At 44.3% G+C, this 23,991-nt stretch overlaps 1 protein-coding gene across 4 annotated transcripts in view; it reads right to left on the bottom strand.

Annotated features, from left to right (window-relative positions):
• EVL (Enah/Vasp-like) overlaps positions 1-23,991 on the bottom strand; it is a 159,421-nt gene that overhangs the window by 112,997 nt on the left and 22,433 nt on the right. For 3 of the 4 annotated variants that reach the window (XM_049828919.1, XM_049828922.1, XM_049828923.1), the window contains exon 1: positions 20,832-21,023. The exons of the other annotated variant lie outside the window; for it this stretch is intronic. In XM_049828919.1, coding sequence (XP_049684876.1) covers positions 20,832-20,854 — 23 coding nt within the window. In that variant the 5' untranslated portion in view covers positions 20,855-21,023. Of the gene's footprint in view, positions 1-20,831; positions 21,024-23,991 lie in introns of those variants that run through there. 4 annotated transcript variants of the gene reach the window in all.

The raw sequence follows: 23,991 nt of genomic DNA, 5'->3' as shown, positions 1-23,991 counted from the left end.
CTAGGGGCCTTAAAGACACCTGCTAGAGCTCTCTGCTACCACGGCCAAACATTGCGTACAACTAAAAATATGCTTTGTTTATCTAAATGAAACTTTCAACAGACTGTAGGGCTTGTGGACCGATGTCAACAGCGGCGAATCTCTGTTTACCCAGACAGCAGGTGCAATGAAAGCAAGGGCGCTTCTCTCCCTCGGCACGTAGCAGGCGCTAGCAGCAGAAGGAGTGGGAGAAAATCCAGAGAAGGCGGGTCTGAAGGATCAAGACCGACAAGGGGGAGAGACTTCAACCTCCCTTCCCCAGCTCCTTGCTATCCCAGAGGATGAGATCCCACATTCACTCTTGGCTGTGAGAGAAGATGATGCTCTTTGGCAGTAAGATGGTGCTAAGTGATACATTTTTAGGAGGTTTTCCAGTGCAGGAGTCTCCTTCTGAACCACACCCCAGCATTTCTCCTGCTCCATGGCCCCGCACTCCAGCCATGCTGGATGGCTGGTCACAGACCAGCTGCAACTGTGGGACCCCAAGCTGCGAGGAGCCCTGCAACACGGCTCTGTAGGCATGTGAGATGCGGCACAGCTGCAGGGGGGTGTGAAATGGGCGTCCAAAGCATGAGTCACACGTTCCCCGTGCAGGCTGCACACTAGGGAGACAGGCCAGTCTTGTTTCTTCTCTTTAACCATTGCATTCACTCACTGCTGTTTGGAGCTAGCTGCCTCTTCCACACTTAGGCAGTCCACCTTGCTCTGAGATAACCCATGCTGGCGGGCAGATGATGTGTTTGGGAGGAAAGGAAAGGAGCAACAAGTCTCATCTTGCAAAGAAGATGTTGTGAGTTTAGTTCATTCCTCCAACATGAGCATTTGGAGAGAAACACACGTCCAGAGACTCCAAGCCTGGTCCTTTTTAGACAAAAAGCCAAGGACATCCTGGGAGCAAGGTGCCATGGCTGGCAAATCAGAACAAGAGTTCCAGGAAGAGGGACCAGCGGCTGTGTGAGTGTGTCCTCACAACACCAGATACAATCCACACAGGACTCTAAAACACGTTAGAGCACGAATATGAATAGATGTTTAAATAGACTGTTGTCATCTAGTGCATCTCACAAATCTAATCAGAAGTAACTGATACTGCAAAAAGCCACTTGCAGTGGCATCGGATGTAGCATTTAATAGTCAATTTGCAAAGGCTATCAGTTTCTTTCTCCCTTTTTGGATGTGTTTAGTTGATGTTTCACATCAGGCCCTGCTCCTGTCCCAGTCCATATTCACTTCAGTTTGTGACTATGCGGATGCCTCCGTCTGTCTCCCATTCCCCCTTTTCTTTCACCTACCACAGCCACAAAATGCCCAGGGTATTTCTTTACTCACAGTGTTGGACTGTGGCAGATGCACATCTCTGAAAGTAAATACAAAATACCACTAAGTGTCTGGATAGGCAAGTGTGCTTACCCAACCTCTATCACCTAACCTCATCATGACAGTGAGCTTCACCAACCAGTCTTCGGGACTGCATAACCTTCAGACTGGATTCATGGAGCAGGACCCCCAGTTAACAAAACTGTCCAACAGAAGAGTAACTTTGTACATTAGCTAAATTCAGTTTGAAGACATGTTTAAGCCCTAAGCTATCACAAAGCCTTGAAGCACATGCTTTGAACTGAAGTATGCACTCAAGTTCTCTGTAAAGCTGGGGTCCATGTCCTGATTTGAATCCAACTCTTCTCACCTAGCACTGAGTTCATGGAGGCCAACGGATCAGCTGAACACCAAGACTAGCAGGATTTGCAAAATAAGGATCAGATCCCCTACTTCCCAAGGACAAAGGGGTTAAATTCATTAGTGCAAGAGGCGCTCAGGTACAAATCTAATGGAGGCAGTGTGAAATCTCAAAAATTAACAGCAAACAGGACAATTTGCTGGGAAGTCAAGAAATCTTTAAACTGCTGCTGTGCCTCATGAGGACATTTGCAGGCAGAACACAGTAGCAGTAGTAACAATTACTTTTAAGCAGGAAGACGCACAGGAAATGTTAGACTCTCATTTAGATGTGTGTACAGTTAAGGACTTGCTACAAAGCCTGCTGAAGCTAATGGGCCTGAAACCCAAGTTTAGGTACCTTTAAAAAAAAAAAAAAAAAATTATGATGGATGTATTTGTGATCCATGACTGAATACAGCTAAAGGGAACTGGTTTTCCTAATTATATTTATCTGGAGAATCTTTTTGATTTAAACACTTGCGTAGCTGTAACAATGTTATCTAATTTTGGCAGAGCAGAATGGAGTAGACTGACTAAAATTAGGTTTGCAAACATGCACTAAGAGACACAAGGCTTCACATGACTCATCTACTTCTCTAACTAACAGCCTCCCTGATAGACTAATGGAGGAATCCTCAACAAGGATAATAATTTTCTCAATAAAGGCAGAAGATTTAAAGTAACCGTGTTATGAGAAATAAGAAGATACTGCATTTGCCCTGAGGTAGCACATTCATTTTCAAGACATCTAGCAATAGAAAACCTCTTATCTGGAGAAAGTACTTTTAAATATTTTCCTGGAAAGGTAGTTAAATCTGAGTGAATGTGTTAAAGCCTATATATCCTCACCTCCTGCCACAGGTGGGCTTTGCTGGAAAGTCACATTATAAACCAGTGTGGCATGTAAATATACAAGCAACTTTGTCCAGGAGGGACAATCCAAAAGAAAAACGCCTAAGTAGAAGCTCTTTCCTAAAGAAGAGTGTCTCAGTCTTAGTAGGTTTACACCCCAGGAGTCTGACTATCCCCATTTTGCAGACAATTAATCCGTTTTGCCCAAAGTCGCCCCAGTGCTAGCACAAACCTAAGAAGAAACTCCAGCCCTCCCCAGGCCCTATTCCCAACCCACTCACCACATCCCACCATTTCCTTTCTGAAACCCATCCTGACTCTAGGTCTCTATAACAGGGGTGGGAATCAGAATAAATCTGACAATGTTCTGCACTAAAATGCTGAAGTTGCTGAGATCAGTACTTTCAACCTTAGTTCTTCAAACTCAGGGAAGAGGTCCTACATGCCATACATGCCTCATGCCCTCCAAAGGCTGGGCCGAGACACAACACTGCTCGAACAAGGCTCTTCTATCAGTGTCTCCCAGACCATGCAAGCAGGCAGCAAGATTACAATAATATGAAATGCACGGGGGGGGGGGGGGGGGCTCCCTGTGATGATACGTTGTAGATAATTTGACAAGTTAATCAAAACAACACTGGGTGACGCACATCAGTGTAGGAAAGACAAATTGTTTCACAGACAAGGATGGCAGAAAGACAAATAGTGCCTCTCCTGTAAACAAGTGTGACTTCAAGTTCTGCGCACACAACTCAAAGTTTATCCCGACACTGTGATCACGCCAATGCAGACACCAAGTTCAGCTTAGTTGACTGCTATCCACCCAGATGAGTTTTATAGCCTCTGCACAACCCCACGCTGCCGGGGAGCATCAGACAACAGTCTACCAATACATAGGCCACAACATGCCCACTGGCAGCTGCAGAAGGTCTTACCAGCACTTTTGAAGTCAATAATAGATAGCTGATGGGCAGGGAAGGTAGGCAAAAATTACAGGCCCAGGGCTAACAGTGATGAACTGTCAGCTGGCGGGGCTCAGGGAGGGGTAAAAAATGATCTGCACCATGGGAGGAAGCCTTGGAGGCTGAGAGAGGGGAGGCCATGGAAGAAGGTGGAGTGTTTTCCTACTTTCAAAAGGATTTAGAAGTCCTAGACTAAACTCTTCACGCCCTTTACCTACCTACCATCTATTTCTGGCTAGACTCCTAGGTCTTTAGTCCGTTAACAGCTTCAAATGGGGCAGCCAGAAAAGGGAATGGGAAAATACCCGTAACTGGTCTTTGTACCATACTCCCACAGGTTGTTCAACTGCTGTGGTGCCCCTAGTCCTCCCTTCTCCCACAGGCTCTTGGGTGCCTTCTGTGAGGAGCTCTCACCTCAGGAACAAGGCAATACAGAGCTGCCCTGGTCTTTGAACTGTCAGGGCAGGCTATAAAGAGCTCCTGCTGCTGGAGGCTGCAGAAGAAAACAGGCCTGTACAGAGCAGGGGCACTGTGATAAGAAGAAGGACAGTTAGTATTTAACTGGTTTAATTGGCTAATCGGAGACATCATGCCTCTTTTTATTGTTAGAGAACATGAAATAGTTACATTTCATTCTCTCTCCCACCTTACACCCAGAAACTTAATGGCACCAACATTTCACTTACTGGTAATAATTCCATTTTCTCTGCAAGCAAAAAGTCAAGGAACTTGTATTTTTAAAAATGGAAACTGAGATTAGGCTTGACATTTAGAAGCTTCCAAAACTGGCAGGCCCGAGGGCCAGGGACTTTGCAGTCTTCAGAGGGCAGCTGTGCAAGTTTGAAGAAATGAAGTGCAAGGAAATTGCATAAGTTGACCTTCTCTTCTGCAGTGGGGAGAGAAAGCCCAACACTTCCATGCTTCACTGGGCAGGCATTCATGAAGATGAGTAAAATATTATAATCAAAATGCCAGTCTTCACAAGGAAACTCACTGAGGCTGCTGGTCTCCATCCCAGCTTAAGAATTCAGCTCTACTGGGCCCTGTAGAGGAGCAGGACACTGACACAAGGACGTTACCTTGGCTTTCTCTTCTTACGTGACTTCACATCTCTTCTTATGTCTGTAGATTAATAAAACCTCTTTGCATAGCCATGACACATAGAAGCGTCATTTCACTTGCAGACTTAGGCAGCAATCTCGCACCGGAGAATTCAGTCCAGCAAGTCAGTGAATCTATCTTTTCTTTCTTAAGGAAGTGCAACACAGCATTTTCTGCTAGAAAGCAAGCTCATTTGTTCAGCACCTTTTGAACACATGCTTCTAGAAGAAGAATATCTGCCACTATAATTAAGAGTAGGGTGCTTAACTAAATATTTCTTTTGTCAGCCATTCATTTTAAAATGAGAATTTGTTGCTACATTATGCCATTTTAATATGGGATTGCCCTCAACCAGAACATCTGTGTACTTAACCAGCTGCTTTAAACAACTGCCTTCTTTAAAACTAAGTCAAACAAAGTTTATGTGTTTTATTATAGCCAAATTTCACTGTGGAGTTCATTCTCTCCCATGCTGTATTTGGCAAGAAGAGAACTATCAATTCATTTCCAAATCAAACAAAATACCAAAACCCAAACCACTCTTACTAAAGTGACAGCAACTAGTGCCTTGTAACTGCGATAAAGATGTTAACACAGTAACATTGAAAATTGTTTACATATTCATCTGCCTAATATTTGATAAGACAGTTGGAAGCACGCCCCAGTAAACAGCCAAGTTCAGTCACTCTGCAACTGGCAGGAATAGGGGAAGAAGAGATTAGCTCCTGGAACACACAGGTAATTGTAGCGTTCAGTTCAACATAGGCTCAGTTGGTGTAACTATTGGCTTAGGATATTCATGTGCACTTTTCAAAGCATGGCAGCATCTCTCAGAGTAGTGAGATGCAAAAGCTTAGTCAGGTATAAGAAGGGATATAGGATTTCTTCTCCTGGAGCTCAACTTTTAAAACAAAAAGTTACCAGTTATCCTTGTGAGAAGGGATTTAAAATGTAAACTGGCTGTAATGGGCCCAACTGCCCAAGTGTTCAGAAAGCATGAACCAGGCTCAAGCTCCATGCTTAAGCCCTTTGCATTCATTATTCTCTGTTATTTCACTGGTTAATGAATTATAAGCTGGACCCAGTACAGGAATAAAGTAGTACTGCATGGAGAAGATCCCCAGCTACTCTACACAAAACTCAACAATCTGAGACTTTGACAAGATGATGTCAACAGGAGCACAGGGATTATTTTATTGAAGGGAACTTCCTTTTTAGTGTTTGGGAATTACTGCACCAGTGAAACTAGGCTGGTCTAGGATGACATTTAAAACAAAACACTTCAGAAAAACAAGTGGTTTCAGGCAAATGTCAGCTAACCCAGCTTCATTAATGAATTGATTCAAAGGACAAAGACAATAACACCCAACTGAGATGACAAGAGTCACAGATTGCCAATGTAACTCACAGACCAGGAGAAGCTCAGCATACACCTTGACATATCCACTTTTATGTTTCAGTTGTTTACTACACCAGGAACCTTCTTAAATCCCCTGCAATTCTCTCCACGACTTCTCCAGCATCCCACTGGGCAGGTAGGTAGATCACGAAGGAAGCTATTCTCAGTGTCTCCCTCATTCGGATAGGTTTTACTACCCAGGCATAGGTAGCTCTTTCAACTTTTAAATACATTGTTCCCTTGGAAAGCTTCGTGACACCGCAGTACAGACATTTCAGTGGTTTAGGTGTATTGCACGTCCAAAATAGAGCCAAAGCACAAAAAAAGCTGGCAAACTACAAGGCACATCATACAACTTAGCATACAGAACAAGAACAGCCCAGGGTATGCAGTAAGCATCAGAGAAACAACGAACAGAACTGCTAAATGTTTACTCCAAGAGGGCACTAGATGATCTTGTTTGAAGAGGTGCAACTAGAACTGTGTGAAACATCCCAAGTAACACTGAAGCCATTCTTCTGCTTGTACCCCAATCACAAGCCAAGTTCTGTCTTGACTAACACCACCTTTTCCAAGGGAGCTTATTTACTCCGTTTCCTGAAATAAAAAGTTGCGTTCAAGCAATAAACCAAATTCAAAACTGTGATCTCACCCAGGTTAATGAGACAGTACCTGGGTCATTCCCATGTTTGTACTCTAAAACTGTAGACATCTATACCCATTAGAATCTAATGGTCAGTAAAACACAGGGGCCAGAAGCTGGAGTAAAGACGATAAGAAAATGAAAGTGCCACATGCAAAACCCCACTATAAAAAAGGTAAACTGCTGTAAGCCACAGTTTGGGCCAGATGACGTATTACAGCTGCTTACACCGTCCTGAGTTCTGCTTCACCTCACCCAGTCCAGACAACCTCTAAGTTTCAATTCTTCATTTGGACTCCCTTAAAATCAGGAGAATAAACGTGTTTCTAGAGCATGCTTCATCTGCTCCTACAGTAGGCGGCTAAAACAGGTCAGATGAATCACAGTAGCAGCAGCTTTTTCTCTCCATTGATTACACAAGGAGCCTACAGGGACCAGGTCGGATGTAGACATTCAGAGTGAGGGGAAATGAAGCCCATCTCAGACATCTGCACAACTGCATCCACAGCACTGCTTATCCTCCCATGGCTGAAAGGGGGGCTAATTTCCACTGCAGAAAAAAGTCAGAAGAAGACAACCAGCTTTCTGAAGAGTGATCTCGAATCTGAATTCCCAACAAGGCAAGGTCTTTCTGTTTCAAACATTTGAATTAAGATTATGGGTTGAGTGAGTCTGAGTCATGATCCCAATTCCCAGCGCTACATCTAATCTGGGATCTGACCTTTGGCATGTCATTTAACCTCATTCTTCCTGCTAACTGCAAAGTATGGATAATTATAACAACTCTGCAAGAATGCTGAGTCTTAACTGACGAGCATCTTTAAAGTGTTCTGGGATTCCACTGCCCCTCATCAAAATAGAGATACTATTAACTATTATATGAACACTACCATGATTATCATTACAAAGACAGCATTTATCTGATATTTACCTTTAAAACAGCTAAATTAATTTGCATGTTTTGGGGGTTTTTTTTTGATAGTCCTTCTCAGTGGTGTTCACATGCCTATTTCTCTTGGATTTGTATCTTCTGATCTGACACTTTGCAAGTTTACCACCATGTTCCCTTTTTTGTTGCCTATTAAAATAATATACTAATGAAAAAAACATTCTTTGCTTTCTGCCTAAATACAACTATATAAAAATAGATATATAGATATATATAAAAGCCCACACATTCTGCCATTAAGTTTAGCAGACAAATAGATTTGAATTTTGCTAATGTAAACAAATCTGCAGCCTTTTGCCAAATCTAACGGACAAATATGAATAATTCCTGTCTAGAAGCCACACTTGAATCGCTGTACACAGTAACTTGGCCTAGAAATCAAAACAAAGTGTCATTGTCTCCATCCTCTATTCTCACAACCCCAGCAAGGAAAGCTCAAGGAAAGTGCTCACATAATACAAACGCTTCTATTTTAATCTGAAATCGGCTTCCATTTACACCACAATGTAGAAACACACACGCAAAAATATATAGACATGTAAGTACGTACATGCATATATACACACATACAGCCATGTTTCAGAGGGAAGGCATCCTTGGACCAGAGAGCCCCATGACAGCAGGGCCGCTGGAGCCCGGATCTCACTCCTCAGTGCCACTCTCAGGATTTAGGACACTTTGTACCTCCACTTCCCTGGCTTCAACACACGGGTAAGTAACCTTCCTTTTCTTTGACATTTAGGGGTGAAAACACCTCTACTCCCTTTAATTATTGCCACATAGAACCTGTCACTGGGAAAAGCCCTGGGACTGATCCTGCACATGCCCCAGCACCTTGCACAGAGCAAAGAGAGGGAGTTCCTGCGGCTTGCAGAAACCCCAGGGCACCCCATCGAGGCGGGCTGCTGGCCGTACATTGCCACGTTGAAGGAAGGAGACAGTGAGGAAAACTTTTGGAGGAGCGCGAGTGCTGAGGCGGACTATTGCAGCCACTCTCATGGCATGAAGGATACGCGCTGCAGTGAAAGCAACCTGCTGACAGCAACAGAGACCGGTTTCAGCCCAGTTATTCACCAGCCATGAGACACGAATTTCCCCCTGTCCCCACAAAGCTGTGATCACATCACTGCTCTGCTGCCCCTTTTTGTTTAAACGAAGACACACCCCCCCCCCCCCCGCCCGGTGAGAGCTTCCAGCCCTCGCGCAGGGCTGTTCTCAGCGAGGAGCAGGCAGAGCTGCTGGCAGGTACCACGCTGCGGTGCTCGCCGTCTGAAGCACAGTGCCCCGTGTCCGCAGGCACACATGTACCATTACTGGTAGCATCTGCACTAAATCTCAGCATTAGAGACAAATCCTCAGTTCTCTGGCGCAACTGTCACTGTCAGATTTGATCCCCTCTTGAGGTTACAGAGACTTTGGACTGAAGACTAGAGTCTGCACACTAAAGACTAACTATGAAAAACCAGATGACTCCTCCGGCCCATGTTTCTGGATGAATGGCTTCCTGTGACGCACATTTCTGGGGGTGACAGCAAGCACCAGTGTGAGAGGCTGCAATTCCAGCAAAGCCAGTGCACCTGCACCTCCTCACTGGCCCACCAGCTCTGTCCCTGCTTGCCTCAGCTTGCTTGAACATCGAAGTAAAACTCAAAGTGACAAGCAACACCTGTTTCCACATCTATTTTCCACACCCAGCTACATCTAATCCTTGCTTCATTGCCTCCTTTAAGGTTTAATAATGGTTTCAGTGAGCAGTCTTAGTCAAGTTTCTGACTTTTCTACTTAATGCTTCCATGGCTGAGCTCAGACATCTGAAGGAATCTGAGTTTAAGTAATCTGCTCAACACAGAAAACCCTGGAAATATGCTTTCTGCTCGTCATCATCTTAAACCACAAGTGCAAAGCTGCAGTACAGTGTGTATTTTCCCACTGTAGCAACGCAATGGCAGGGTTTTGCTTCCCTTGCATTGGATTTTCTCAACAGCTCCTCTACCAAAGGGACTCAGTAAAGTATAAAACAGGATGTATGTCTCAAAATGCATTCTTAAAATTCAAGTTTCTATTCAGGGTACCCACCAAAAGGCCCCGTATCATACTTTTAAAGTACTGAGAAATAACTAAAAAAGCTGACTGAGTTCATAGATTAGTAGCTTTAATTTACATACATGTAAGTTACATACATGCAGGTTTCAGATAAAGATTTTAAAACCTCAGAGGCCCTGAGAAAGCACAAGAAACTTTAATTTGGTGAAGCCTGACTAGCTGAGTGCTCTACTGGGATCACAACGCATACTGGGGAAACCGATGGGGGGAAAACCCCAAGAAATAAAACTTTAGCAGGCTCTCTGACCTTGGTGGGACCCCAAACGTGGCAATCCCTGTGCACAGCAGCAAGGCAGCAGCTGCCCAGCTCCCGCCTGCGCCCCTGAGCTGGGGCTGCCATCCTCGGCACGGCCTGGCCAGCCAGACCGACCCCAGATACTTCAGACGGAATAAACCAGAAAGGCAAAGCAAAACACATTCCAGACCTCAGAAGCCAAATCGTGCATCTACAGGGAAAACCGGTCCGTATCTGACCCCTTGCTCTCCCCTCACCCACGCACGCAACGGCAGCCAGCTGAAATCCCCAGTATTTGGCAATCTAGGTTACCCTGATGTAGACCCAGAGTCACGCAAGCGTGGCCGGAGCTCAGAAGGGACGTGGGAAGCTCACGCCCACACCCGAAGCTTGTGCACTCGCAGGCATAGAGGTGATCCTTTCTGGGGGGAGAAAACGGTACCTGAAAGGAGCACAACTGCCACGGAGCTGAGGTGATGTCGAGTGCACAGTGTCCCCCTCTGAAAAGCCCCTCCGTTTCCTAAGTCTCAGTGCTAAGAAATCACATCGTATTTCAGGATTGATTTTCTCTTACTTCAACCTTCAAAACTAGGATATTGTTACATCTTTGTCTGCAATGTCAGGATTTTCCAGAACAAATCAGACATCTTTTTCATGTAAAATTACCTAGATAGATACCTTACATGTGCTGTACCCTGAGGGTACCTCATTTTCACCCTCTTCTGTAATAGGATGTTTTCTTTCTCCTCCTTTCACACTGCACTTTATAAATACTTTAAATAAATGCCTCTCTTTGTTCAATGAGCTTGTGCTGTCTGAGTGAGTTTGGAAAATACCATTAGTTATATGGAGTAGCTAAAAATGACTATAGGGGAGCTATGGACATGAATGAGTTACCTATTATTAGCACCAATAATCTTGTCTAACAAGCCAGTACAGTCTTTGAAGTGTCATCCTCAAGCTTTGAGGGTGACCCTTTTCCAAAGGTGGTGGTGGGGTTTTCCCCACCCTGTGTATTACTCGTACTTAGGATTCCTAAATCATTTGCTGTTTCTCTTGCAACAGAAATGTCCCAATACCCTACCAGGATGAATCCAGTTGCACCATACAGCACGCCTCCATTTGACTCAACGGACTGCCTTACTTGCTTTAAAGCATGGTGAAGCTTGGGCTGTACTCCGTATTTTCAGAGGACATACAGTGATGGTGCAATTATCTGGCTTAACTGGGACATGCATTTATTTATGCCCAAGCGGTGCGGTAACTGCATGTGACCTAAGGCACACGCTCTAGGCAAGAACCTCTTTCTCTGATGACAAGGTCCCAAGCAAAATGCATTTCATTTGCTCTAACAGCATCCTTCTGGGTTACAAGTGAATTTTTTCTTCACTTTGTCCCTCTTGTATGTGCTTCTGAAAAGGCTTTGACCATCATTGCCTACCTATACTGCTCCATCAATTGCAAACATTTACTGATACATCTTACAGATGATATAAAAATCACACGGGATGTTGTAGCTTGCCAGTTTTAGTGTGTTCCTGTCGAAGAAGTCTTCATCTATCTGTCTTATTTTCCTACAATGTGAAGCACCAAAAAATCACAGATTTAAGAAAATAGCAGCTTCTACAATGTTAGGGTCGTAATGCCTGCTCCCTCTGTTCTGCAATACACACAGACAAGTTTAGAATCACATTTTCCACATTGTTAAGCACTGGAAAACAAACATAAATTTTCAAATAATTCAAATATTCCACATCTATGTGAGCCTTTAAAGACAAAGGCCAATGTTCTACGTAAATAGCATCCAGCTGGTCGTCCTCCCTGGAACAATCAGAGCAGATACATGCTTTTGTGAAAATCCGATCCATGTAAAATGAATTTTTCTTGATTTTTCAAATACGGTTCTTAGATTTCCATTCCCCATTTAAAAGAAGAATGTGACTTTGATCTCAAATAATTTGTAATGGATGTCAAAAAAAGTCTTATCTGTTACTTCCATTTTAACCCAACTTTACAAAAAAACAGCCCCTTGCCAAACAGCAGCAAAGTTGCACTAGACGGGCAGAACAGAGTTAACTACATGAAATGCAGTTAGCATGAAATAACATCAAAAAGTGCTGTCTCATCGAGCAAAGATGATCTGTGGAGGCAAGGTTTGCAGGTATAGTTCTTTTATTAGACTATTTCTTACAGTCAGAAGAAAGGACAAGCTTTTTGATACAAACCCCACCTTCAGTCTGAAACAAAAGGTCCAGTTATCTCTTTCCCTATATTTTTTTCAGTCTTTTTTCTCCCTTTATTCCCTTCAAGCTTGGTTTTTTCACCCTCTATCCTTCTCTCCCACAGACAAATTTAATGGGAAATTAGTCTGAGGCTTCACAACATCGCTAGCAATTTTCTTTAAATTTCTTTAAATTTTCTTTAATGAAAAGAAAAGCAGAAGTTTTACTTCAGAGGATTATCCTTCCTCTGGGTGGCTTTGATATTTTCTTAATTTCTTTGTTTGAAACTTCTGTTTCAGCTCTGTACAGGGCCTGTGTAATCATAAGCTTGCCTGTTTTTGACAATCTTAGAAGTTGGTTTAATAAAAGATATTCCCTTTCCCTTCGAACACGTCCTCATTTATATCCCTAGACCATGACCACTACAACAGCACTACAATAGCATATTGTATGGAAATACATTGGTTTCCATAAAGACAGCACAATCTCTCATGCTCTGTAGTTAAATGCCTATGGCACTTGCCTAGGATGTGGATAATCCAGACTTAAAACCAACTCTGTGTGAACAGTTTTTCATCCCAAATCATCCAGAATCAGGCAAAGCAGAATTCTAATTTCAGTCTTCATATCCTGAACCAACACAGGGACACCACACTGCCTGACCAATCCCCACCAAAACAATAGTACTACAATGGAGAGTATCAAAGTGTGTATTTTCACCAGAGCTGGAAAAGTTTTATTCTCTTTCAGTTTCACATTCAAACCCTGAACTCTACATCTGTGAAACAAAGCCATCATCCTTGAGCCCAGCCTAGCAATCATCTTTGCTGGACCGTTATTGCTCAAACTTCATGCCACTTTGCAATATCAACTCCACCTGCAACACGCATCTTTTGCCTGGGAAAGTTTTCCTCTACGCTCCTCTTACCCAGGTCACTTCCTTTCTTCTTCGGAGCTCAGCTTTTCTTTCATTACACCTAGATGGAAAGAAATGGGCTATTTCACAGACTTTTCACTCTCCTCACCTTCCCCTGCTCTACACTAGCTGCAATGAAGAAAAACCAAGTGTCGGCTTTCTCTAACTGCTTTTGAAAGGTAATACTGCAAACACCCAATGGACAAATTTTTCTTCTCATAACCTTACCTGAGCCCCGTTAGTCCCTAGCAGGAGGTGGCAATGGTTTCTAGAGGAGGTAGACCCAGATGTGTTGTGCAGTCCAAAGCATGAAACTAAATCCATGTTCCCCCTGGGTGGCATGAAGAAGCTCTCCAGCTGCTGGTCAGCTAGTCATCTGCAACTATAGATATCACTTTAAAGGGAAGAAACTCTACACATTTGATTTTAATTCTGTGTAATCTCGTGAGCCAACACACCAGCATATTAGTACGAAGAAACTTCAACATTTCTTTTGAACTTTGATTTTTCAGCTGTCCTGTCAGCTCCTTTTTTTTTTTTTTCATGTGTGTGTTTTTTACAAACCTTCATGAAGCTTTGTATGAGCCACTTAAATCATGGAGTTTTCAACCTCATTTTATGGGCAGCTGATCTAAATCACGCAAGGTTGTGTGATCCCAAGCTGAGATAAGTGAATGGACACACCTTACCCAGAAACTCTCCAAGGATGCAAGGCAGCAGGCTTGGAAAAATTTTACAGCTAAACGAGGGTTTGAGATACAGCTCTGGGCACAGGATCGTTTGTAGGAATGGTGGGGAGCAACTTTCCCTAGTTTCTGCCTGTTCTCACACAAAATCTCAATGGGAGAGTGAAAGGCTCATTCCTTAAAAGCACACTGAGGTCCTCAGATGAAAAGTGCTTCTAGTAATGAAGCATCACCTTTCTTGCCAGTGTTTTTTCCCCATAAGCACCATACCTTCTCCACTATTAGCTGATGAGCACAAAGCTTATTTGGATAGGGTTTGAGCTGATGCTATGTGTAGTCAGCCTCTCCTTGCAGGTGATGTTGTGAGGTCCTACCGTTCCTCCTGTGAAAAATCAGAGAGGCACAGGTCACTCCATCCAGCTCTGTGCTCCTGATTCCTGCAGGAATCATACCAGTTCCCAGGAGAACAAGGTCAGGATTACAGCCCAGCTCTTGCTACAATAAGTAGAAAAAAACTTTTCCCCTTCAAAGGCAATGATGACCTTTAAGGACTAAAATCTATCATAGGAAGAAGCCCCCATATCCTGTATCTACCTTATGAATAGCAGAAATGGCAACAGCAGCAATTTGATCTGTTTGGCCTTGCTGCACAAGAAAAGGCAAGAGGGAAGTCAGACATCCATGCTGTCATGTATCTGAAGTTAAGGGCAGGGACACGGATAATCGGTGTCTCCAGAAGACACCAGGATAGCAAAATCAAGCAGCCGTCCCTACGAAGCTGGCACTGCAGGTAAGAAGCAGTGGGCAGCAGCGGTTTTCCAGGAAAGTTCAACTAAAGCGCTTCAAATCTTTATAGGCTTTACGCTCAGGCTTAAAAGAGGCAGGCAGGACTGCAACGACTTGCTCTAATGGATGCCCACAGGTGGATTTAAAATTTATCATAAATTCTGTTCTTTAAAGAAGCCATCTGTACTCATGTGTTTGTTTTCATTTTAAAGATTGACATAAATTTCCATGTGTCTTGATAACTAGCTTCAGTTCTGAAAAGTGTGTCTGGATCCTCATTAAACAACAGAAGCCACTTCTTGTTTGTGAATATTACTACAAGGATGGTTGAAAGAAGAGAGGGGGGCATAAACATGTAGAGGAGATGAGAGAGACAACAGAAGAATGCAAAACCAGGTTACCACGCCTAGAAGGCAAAGGGAACACAGACGAAATTTCTTGGTTTTGCAAACGAATTACACTGCAGCTGATCTCAGGTACCCTTTCTATACCTTTGAGACACCAATGAGACAGTTGCTTTATAGGGTGTACAGTTGCACCCAGGCAAAGATGGGAGCACTGCGTACTTCCACAGACAGCCCCACGTTTCAGGCACTAAATACACACCCTCACACAATTTACATTGATTTTAATGTGACTGGGATTTACCTCCTAACATACACGCCAGAGCTCCTCTAGTCCAATAAACATCCTGGGATAAATCTCCTTTCATATTTATATCTGGGATAAGATTATACTCCCAGGCACCACAATATTTTCTTCTTAAAATCGGGCCAAACCTAACCCCACCATCTCTAACAAAGAGTCTCTCGCTATTTTCCCCTTCAGTAGAAATATTACAACATAGCCACTATGAGAATAGTACGTGCTTATCTTCATTCCCAGCAATGGTATTCTCATATTACTGCCTTAGAAGTATTCCTCTCCTTCTCTTCAAATGCCTCTGTGCTAAACCACTGAAATATGTGGCAACTGCAGTGTCAGTTGTCACAGGGAAAAATATGTCAGCAAAAATATTTGATTCAATCTGCTGTTTAAGGAAGCAACATTTCCTCAGGGTGTATGTCTTGTGTGGATAAATACCAACTGTCCAAAAATCAAGTATCTAAAATCAATTTCAAATATCAAAGGGCACATTTCAGGCAACTGCCTTCAGCAAAAAAAACCCCAACCCAAACTAGTTCCTTTTTCTCCTTTTTTAATTTAGTGCAAGTTTGTTTCAGAACAAACCCATAAAATTTAGCCTCTCGGTCACAAACTGAAGGGTGAACTCTTAAGTGAAGAATGATGCGAAAGGTATTATGGACCTTACAGGAGCCCTAACTTGCCCCCCCTGAGCACACGCATTTTCTCTGATGAGATGCATCATATGGAATATTCACATTTGCAACGTGAATGCCTAGACTTGCCAATTGCTGTTTGTAATCAAAAGCTTCCCTCTCAACAATGTATTTTTATCAAGTTTTGCATTCAAATTCCCCGTATCCACATAAGGACAAAAGAGAGGAACATAACAAGCTGGTTCACTGGTGGATGCAGTCCAAGGAGGAGCAAGCGTTGAGCAAGAGAGACCCCGCAGGCCTGCAGCATCACTTGTCGGCTGAAGCTGAGCTGGCTTCTAGGTTCACACATTTATGGTTATTTATTAAGCACCTATAGGATAGTTTGAACATGACAATGCAATCGGTGAGTTCAGCAACACAGGTTAGAAGGGGCTGAGATACTGCAACCAATTATGGTCTGCCAAAATACCATCCTTGGGTTTTCTCCATTTTAAACTTGTTTGCTCCCTTTCATTTTAACACCTTTTGACTTCAGCAACAATAACTCCCTGATTCTTTTTCCCTCTTGTCAGAAAAGACTAACTGCACTGTTTGGTGTGTTTTTCACTAGCTGCTCCATCTAACCTGGGAGGTCAGAGTCACCAACTTGGAACAACAATTTGTTCCACTTCTCCATAGCGCTGCAACCCCATTACCCCTCTCCACAAAAGCTACGCTCTTGTAGCAACAGAAGTAGTCTTTTGGCAGCTCTCCTGATGCTTCTTGCTCATCAGTATGATCATATTTCTTGTAGAAAAGAACAGCAGATCTTTTTTTGTTGTTTTTAAAGAGCAATTCATGATACAAGCAAATCCCTTCAAGTGCCTCACCTACAGCTTCCTGAAGTTGCTTGACTATTCAGACTGCAGTTGAACTTCTGAAAATTGGGATTATTTAAAAGGCTTCCTCCTTAGGAAATTTCAGCAGCAGAAACCACAGGAGACAGGCCTGCATCCCTTTGGAGCACTAGCCTTTTGCTCCCTCCATAAACCATCTTGCTATTTCTTTGGGGGAGAGGGAAGGAAAAGCCACCTGCCTTCAAGTTTTAATATCATGTCCACCTTTACAAAATGATTGTGCTTGCCCTTTATACTGTTCTTTAATAAATGTGCCACCCACCCTGGAGGTATTTGAAATGTTGGCCGTAATGCAGTGAATGCTGCAGCCAAAGTCAGAGCAGGCGTTTGATGGGCATCTGCTGCCGGAATTAATTTTTGCAGAATCGTATGAAAACCAGAATTCTTCGCTAATTTGGGGTATTCAGTTTTTCATTTGGCAGTAGTAAAAGGAGAGGCTTAGGAATCAGAATTCCTGGGTTCGGTTCCAGTTCTGCAGCTAAACGCAATCATTAGATGCTTCTAGGTAAGGTAAATTCAATGCCTGCACTTGCTCAAAGACAAAGGGGATCACCTAGTCCCAGGAGGCACCACCCGACCGCTGCTGCTGCTTTGGGGATCAGGAGGTGAGAGGTTCCACATGCACCATGGTACCCAAATGCTTTACGTTCATTTTGAAATTTGCTTTCCATTCATCGGTGGGTCTTGTTTCCTCTGTTCATAGCCAGCTCTTTGAGAGACTCATCTTCCCTCTTGTAGCATTCTCGGTTTTGCTCAGTGGATAGAGGAATAGAAGATGCAGTTAAAAATACTGCGATGCCATGGTGGGCGGTGTATCAGAAATAGACAGACGCTAGCTCACTGCAAAGAATACCAAGTAATATCCCAGAAAGATAAAGGCATGGCAACAAAAGAAGAAAAAAAATAAATGCATTTTTGTTCTGCTGCAAGAGAGCTAAATCTGGACTGAAGATACAAAATGAGGAGTACTGCTCGTGGCCAAGTGTACCATCCTCCTGTTGGCTTCAGGTGCAAAGTCATCTTACAACAGTGCGGTCAGCAGGAGATCGTAAAAAAGTGGCTGACGAACAATCTTATCTCCAATTATAAACAAAAAGTATGTGAGCTTTGGGGTTTTATGAAGACGGTGCAGAAAATCAGTAAGAAAATGGACCCAACTGGTATCACATAGAAATCAGCAGCCTATATAAACTGAGAAGGGGCTTAGCTCCTTTAACCCTTGCTTTAAAAGCAATCGAAGTTTTTCAGGGGATATTAGGTTCTTCCCAAGAGGAAGATAAACCAAGCTTGGCCAACACAAGGAACTATGAGATTATTCAGTGGATTTAGCCCCTATTTTTTCTGAAGCTTAAGTCTCTGTTCATCCAGCCAGTAACCACAAGGGTAATATTTCATCCCAAAGGGCTTTACAAGTAAGTGTTTCACAAACAGCACACCAGCCCTTAAGTGAGATACTCCTGCAAAGAGGTCCAGCAGCTGCTTAACGCTTCACAAAAATACACCAGCACTGTTTCGCCAGGGAAGCGAAGAAGGCTGCATCAAACCGAAACTGCCGGGGGAACTCAGGCAGCCGGACTGCAGTGATGCCTCTTGGCATTGGGCCGAGGAGGGGGGTGCCACAGCCCCCACCGCCTGCCTGGGGAGTCCTGCGGGTGTTTAAGGCCCAGCCTGGAGGCAGGAAGAAAATGCAGAGTACCACATAAAGAAATGACATGCATGGGTTTGCATGAGCAGGCACCAGTGGGGTTACCACTTCCCCTATATACTTGGGTATTCAAGCCGTGTAGGTGCACTGAAAGATGGAAACGGCCATGCTTCTGCAACGTGCATGTGAGCATCTGCTTGCAGGTCAAAGTTAAGATGACAGATGAGTGCAAACTTAAGTTTTAGGCACATGGAAAATGGCACCTGTAAAGAGCATAGGGCCGCCAAGGACCAGGGGCCATTAGTCCAGAGAAGAGTGCCATCTACTGCTACATCAACTTTGCTTCCAGGAGCCCATGGGACTGAGACTTCCACCCTGCTGCTCAGCTAGACCCTTTTTTTTTTAGTTTATCTTGCAAGATATGTTTTGATCCCATCAAAATGTAATATAGCCACAGGCATGAGAATAATCATACTATAAAAAAAACCATCATCATGCAGATACAACCTTAACAAACCACCACTGAAAAGCCTAATAAAATAAATGCCATTTAAATGCTGCTATACAGAAACCACAGCCCTACCAGTGTAGAAGATGTAAAAGAAAAGATCTAGCAGTCTGCACATCAAATGTTAATACTATTTTCAAAGCAAGTCTAAGAGAGGACGACAAGTAATTTAATAAGTCTAATGGGTGTGTAATCGGCATCTGACATTCTTGCCATAAAGTAGGTGTCTTCCTGGCCCAAGATGTCTAGGAAACCCACTGAAAGACAGCTAAGGCTTTTAAAACAGAGGTTTTAAAACACCTTTTTTCTTCTCATGTAGATTGATGGAGAGTGTCACTCTACTAAGAATAGGATTCAACCGACTGGGTGAAATACAAATAGCTCTCTGGGCATAGTAAGTGGCATAGTAAGTTTGGGGCCCATTCGCAGCTTAATTTACTGCCAACAATCAGCAATGTCAAGATTTCAAGCATCTCCTGAGAGCCCTATGACAACTGCAGTTACACAGCATTATCTGGTCTTCCAGTAAAATCTTCTCCCTCAGACAGCATCATACTGCATTTCACAACAGGAGAAGTATACCCAGTCAGCCTGTATCTCCTCAGCCTTTATGTCTGGAATCAAGGATATTTGGGGAGGTGGAGGCTGTCCTGTAGCTGCTTTTACTACTTTTGACACCACTCACTTCCACATAGAACCGATCAGCAAAACATGAAATAAGAGAAATTCCCAATCCATTACATGCTTCAATAAAAGGCAGAAATAATGTTAGTAATATTTCGTCTGAGGTTAGAAAGTTTAATTTGAAAATATTTGGTACAGAATGCTCATTGTGTATACAAAGACAATCCATCCTCTCCTCTAGTTACTTACTTGATCAAACAATCTCCTTTTTTGCATCAAAAAGGAAAGGGTATTTTTAAGATACATTATAATAATGATGTACAGGCAAACATCTCATGAGGTGATCCCTAATGCTGTTACGACATTGTCACCATTTTATCTGGACAATTTTATAACACGAGTTCTAAGAACTGAACACACTAAGCAAAACAAATTTTTTAAAAAAGTGAGACACCCCCTTCCCCACAACTACTGACCAGAATTTTTCAAGTTCAGTACTGTTTTATTGCGGATAAAATAATCAACTCTGTCAGCGAGGGCAGAAATTCTGTTTCATGTCTTCAAAAATCTGTTGTGGTTTTAAGAGACCTCAATACTTGCATAAGGATGGAGTTATATTGGGGGTGGGGATGGAGGAGGAGAGGGGGCAGAGGCAATACTGAGCAGAACCAATATCAAATAAAAGGTGCTAATTTTATATTCTAACAATCACAGTTGCTCAAATGTTTGCAAACAACAAACCAACCCCGACAAACTTAACCATATTGTTATTTTAAATGTTATTCATATGGAATTCTGCAGCTACCAGATTATGAAAAAGACATGTATACTCTGCAGCAGCATAAAATCTAATCCTATATGCAATCCAAGCATCAATTTTCTCTTCTCTATCACAATCAGTATTCTATCTCGAAGAAGCATCTGTCAGATTCTCCGGAACCAAAAATAGCAAAGACCCTTTTAAACAGAACAGTTTCTGGCTTATATTTATAACTACACCGTACTCGCTGCTTCTGGCTGCACGGCAATGAAATTTGTGCAAGATATAATCAATTACCCAGCTTTGCACTTCATCATGCGGTTAGCTACCGTTACCTGCGTCTCACCCTTCAAGCACTTCTCCCCATGCATAAGGTAGAGATTTTAAAACGCGAGAAATATTTGCACATCGAAGAACTAACTGTAGAGCTGACTGACATTACACAGCAAAAACCTTGTGAGAACAAAAACCAACCACACTGATGCATAAAACAGAGAGCCTACCTGAATTCTTCAAATGCATACATGGCCTAGTAACTACACAAATGCTCTGAAATTTAAAATAATCTTCTTAAGGTGCAGGAGGACCATTTAGTTTGTCAAACTGCAGCAAAATGCATAATGACGAGACAGTATATTTGAAATATTCTGAAGAGAAAGGGTATGCAGATACTGGCCTGCAGCCTACAGCTCAGCCAGCTGCTGACAAGCAGCAGCTAACAGGGAAAGGCGATAGAGTACCATGTGATCATTCCTGCAAGTCTGATTAATGCAGTATACTCCAAGAATACAGGCTGATATCTTTATTATTCAAGCCAAATAAGTCAAATACTGTACACGGCAGGCTCCACGGCTAAATCATCATTCACATGCTACATCAAAATCAGTAAGCGCAAGCGGAGGACACTAAAAGACTAAGTATGGCTCGTAACCGAAGAGATTAATTAGGCCCATTCGAGCTGATTTTCTTACCTTGCAGTGATATTTTAGTCTGTGTTTTTAGTCACATGAACCATCAGTGATGGAACAAAAGACTGCAGCCACAAGCCTCCCTTTCCATGAATGCCAGAACGTTTTAAGTAGTTTATCTGCTAGAAATCATTTCCTCTGTAGTCTATCCCCAACCACTTTAACTCCTTCGGCCCTGAGTTCGTCGCCATAAATCCTACTTGCAGTGCCACGCGGGCTTTTTAGGGTCTATAGGGTTAACACCGAGAAACCGCAGCACTGCAACTGAACGAAGCGGGATAAGAGCCAAAGGAGCCAGAGCTGCGAAATCCAAGAAGGGAGACAGGGACGGGGAAAGTTGAGAATTCCGTGGCATTGCGGCGGGGAAGCGGAGATGCTTCAGCCGCCTAGCAACAGCGCACGCAATCTCCACGGCAACAGCGCAGCGAGCGCCGGGCTCGGAGCAGCCCCGCTGCCGGGGCGGGGGGCAAACCGGGGCCGACCTCCCCCGGCCCGGCCGCGGCACCCCTGCCGCGGCCGCCCCGCTCCGGCGGGACCTGCCCCGGTGCCGGCGGCCCGTGGGGAGACGCGGGGGCGCCACGGCGCCCTGGGGCGCAGGGCTGGAGGTCGCAGCGGCTCCGCGCGGGGCCGTCCCGCTGGAGCGGAGCGGGGAGCGGCTCAGCCACGGGCGAGGCGCCCGCTCCTCCGAAGGGACGGGGCCCAGCAGCGGTTGCGCGCCCCGGTTGAACGAACGCGGCTCACGGCGCAGGGGAGCAGACCCCGAAAGGCCAGGAGCCAGAGCTCGTCATCCCCGCAGAAAAGGCCCGGGCAAGTTCTGGACGCGCAAGGAACACAGGCTGGACGACCGCCGTCGCCCGTTCGCTTAGGGTTCGCGCGGGCCGTCTTCGTGGGAGAAGGGCTTCTTCGTGGGCTTTGCCAAGGCTCCCGACAGCCCCAGCTGAACTCGGCGGCGTGCTCGGGAGGGACGGGAGGAGGTTCTGCCGTGCGACGGTTGCGCGCACACCGCATCGGCCTCAGCGTCTCTGCCACAACCGCGTGCGGCCGCCCGAGGATGCCGGCATAGGCCGGGCCGAAGGGGAACAGGCTCTGCCACTCGGCTGCTGACTAGAGAGCCGATTAAGGCAGAGGATTGCTGGAAGCGGTGGGGACTCACATCCGGGGAAATCGACCCCCTCACCTGGGAGCAGAGGTTACGGGGCAGCGGGAGAACAGGCTGCCTGGGAAGGTCAGGAGGCGGCAGCCAGTTCAAAGTCACACCTGGGGCTGCTCGCCGCCTTGACTTGGCGCTTTCTTTTACTGCTAGGGCTGGTTTCCGGTCAAAGGAAACAGTTTCTCGCGTGAAGGATTTTGGCTGGCGTCTGAAACATCCAGACCCAACTACAGCCCCTGAGGTTCACCCTGCTCTAGGGCAGCGGCTGCCCCACCGAGCTGCGGGATTCGGAGACTGGAAAAGCAGCCGAAGTACAGACAGGCACGTCTCCTGGACGCTGCATCTGCGACAGGCTGCCGTAACAGCGGCATCTGATCCCACGGCTCTGAAAAATATAGGCAGGAAGGGCTGGAGTGAAAGGGAAAGGCACTCAGGGCAAAAAAAAAAAAAAAAAAAAAAAAAAGCGAGCACTGGAAACAAAGAAAATCCACATTTATTTCCGACAGGGTGTTTTTAATGTAGTAGTGACCTCGGGTTTTGTTTTATTTCCTTTCAGATGAATGTGATAGTGTTAAGTGACAACAAAGGCATGCTGTAGGAACACCAAAACACAAGCAGTCATACCATCTGACAGAAATTAATTATTCCATTAGCGTCCAGAAGGAGAAGGACGGCGAGCTAGGTGGTTCTGCCTACAGCCTAATAAAAGATTAAAACTAGCAGAGAGAAGAACAATACAACCGTTAAGAAAAGTCATCTTCCAGATTTAGGCTGAGCTTCACTTCAAGTATGCTTACTGTATACGGTACCCAAGCAGCTGGGCACGGGTGAGGTAGCCCCTTGCAAGCAAGTGTTGCAAGCCCTACTGACTTTGTAGGAAACAGGTTTTTACCTTCAAAGTCGGAGCTAGCCAAGATCCCTCATGGGTGAATGAGGAAAGTCTGAACTTCTGTTTTCTTGTTCACCCCAATCTCCCTCTGACTTGAATTCAAGTGGAAGAGGGCTGTTTTTCACTTGAAACGTGTTTATTTTTCATGTTAGCTAAAATAAAAGCCCTTCTACAGAGCTAACAGCAAACGTAGTGTACTGTTTTCCCTAAGTACTCATTCTTCTTGAAACAGAGTTGACAAAATCACTGTCTGGTCTTCCAATTTCTGCAATTTCTTAAGAGCCACTATGCAAATAAATAGTCAACTGTTCAAGTCAAGGCTTCTGTCATCAATGAGTTCACTGTGAAGGACTCGAAAGGCAAACATCCTCCAGAAAGCTTTCATATTCGGTGGAGGCCAGCTGCTGAAAGGTTTCAGTAGGATAACTTTTTTTAACTTAATTTTTTTTAGCCAGCACTTTCACAACAGCTCATAGCATTACAGACAGCAAGAGCAGGGCTCCTATCCTGTGCAATAACCGCTACTGTCATGTCTGGTTAATTAATTACTAGGATTCCCATATTAGACAGTAAGATTTGAGACCATCATGTCATATTGTCGACATGAATGAGGCTCAGCGTGCAATTATCTAACAGAACACACCGGGGCTTCAGAA

Source organism: Accipiter gentilis, chromosome 25, assembly GCF_929443795.1.
Source record: "Accipiter gentilis chromosome 25, bAccGen1.1, whole genome shotgun sequence".
In the NCBI taxonomy this organism is placed as follows: Eukaryota; Metazoa; Chordata; class Aves; order Accipitriformes; family Accipitridae; genus Astur; species Astur gentilis.
The sequence above is the reverse complement of the archived record's forward strand: the minus strand, read 5'-3'. Positions and strand labels throughout refer to the sequence as shown.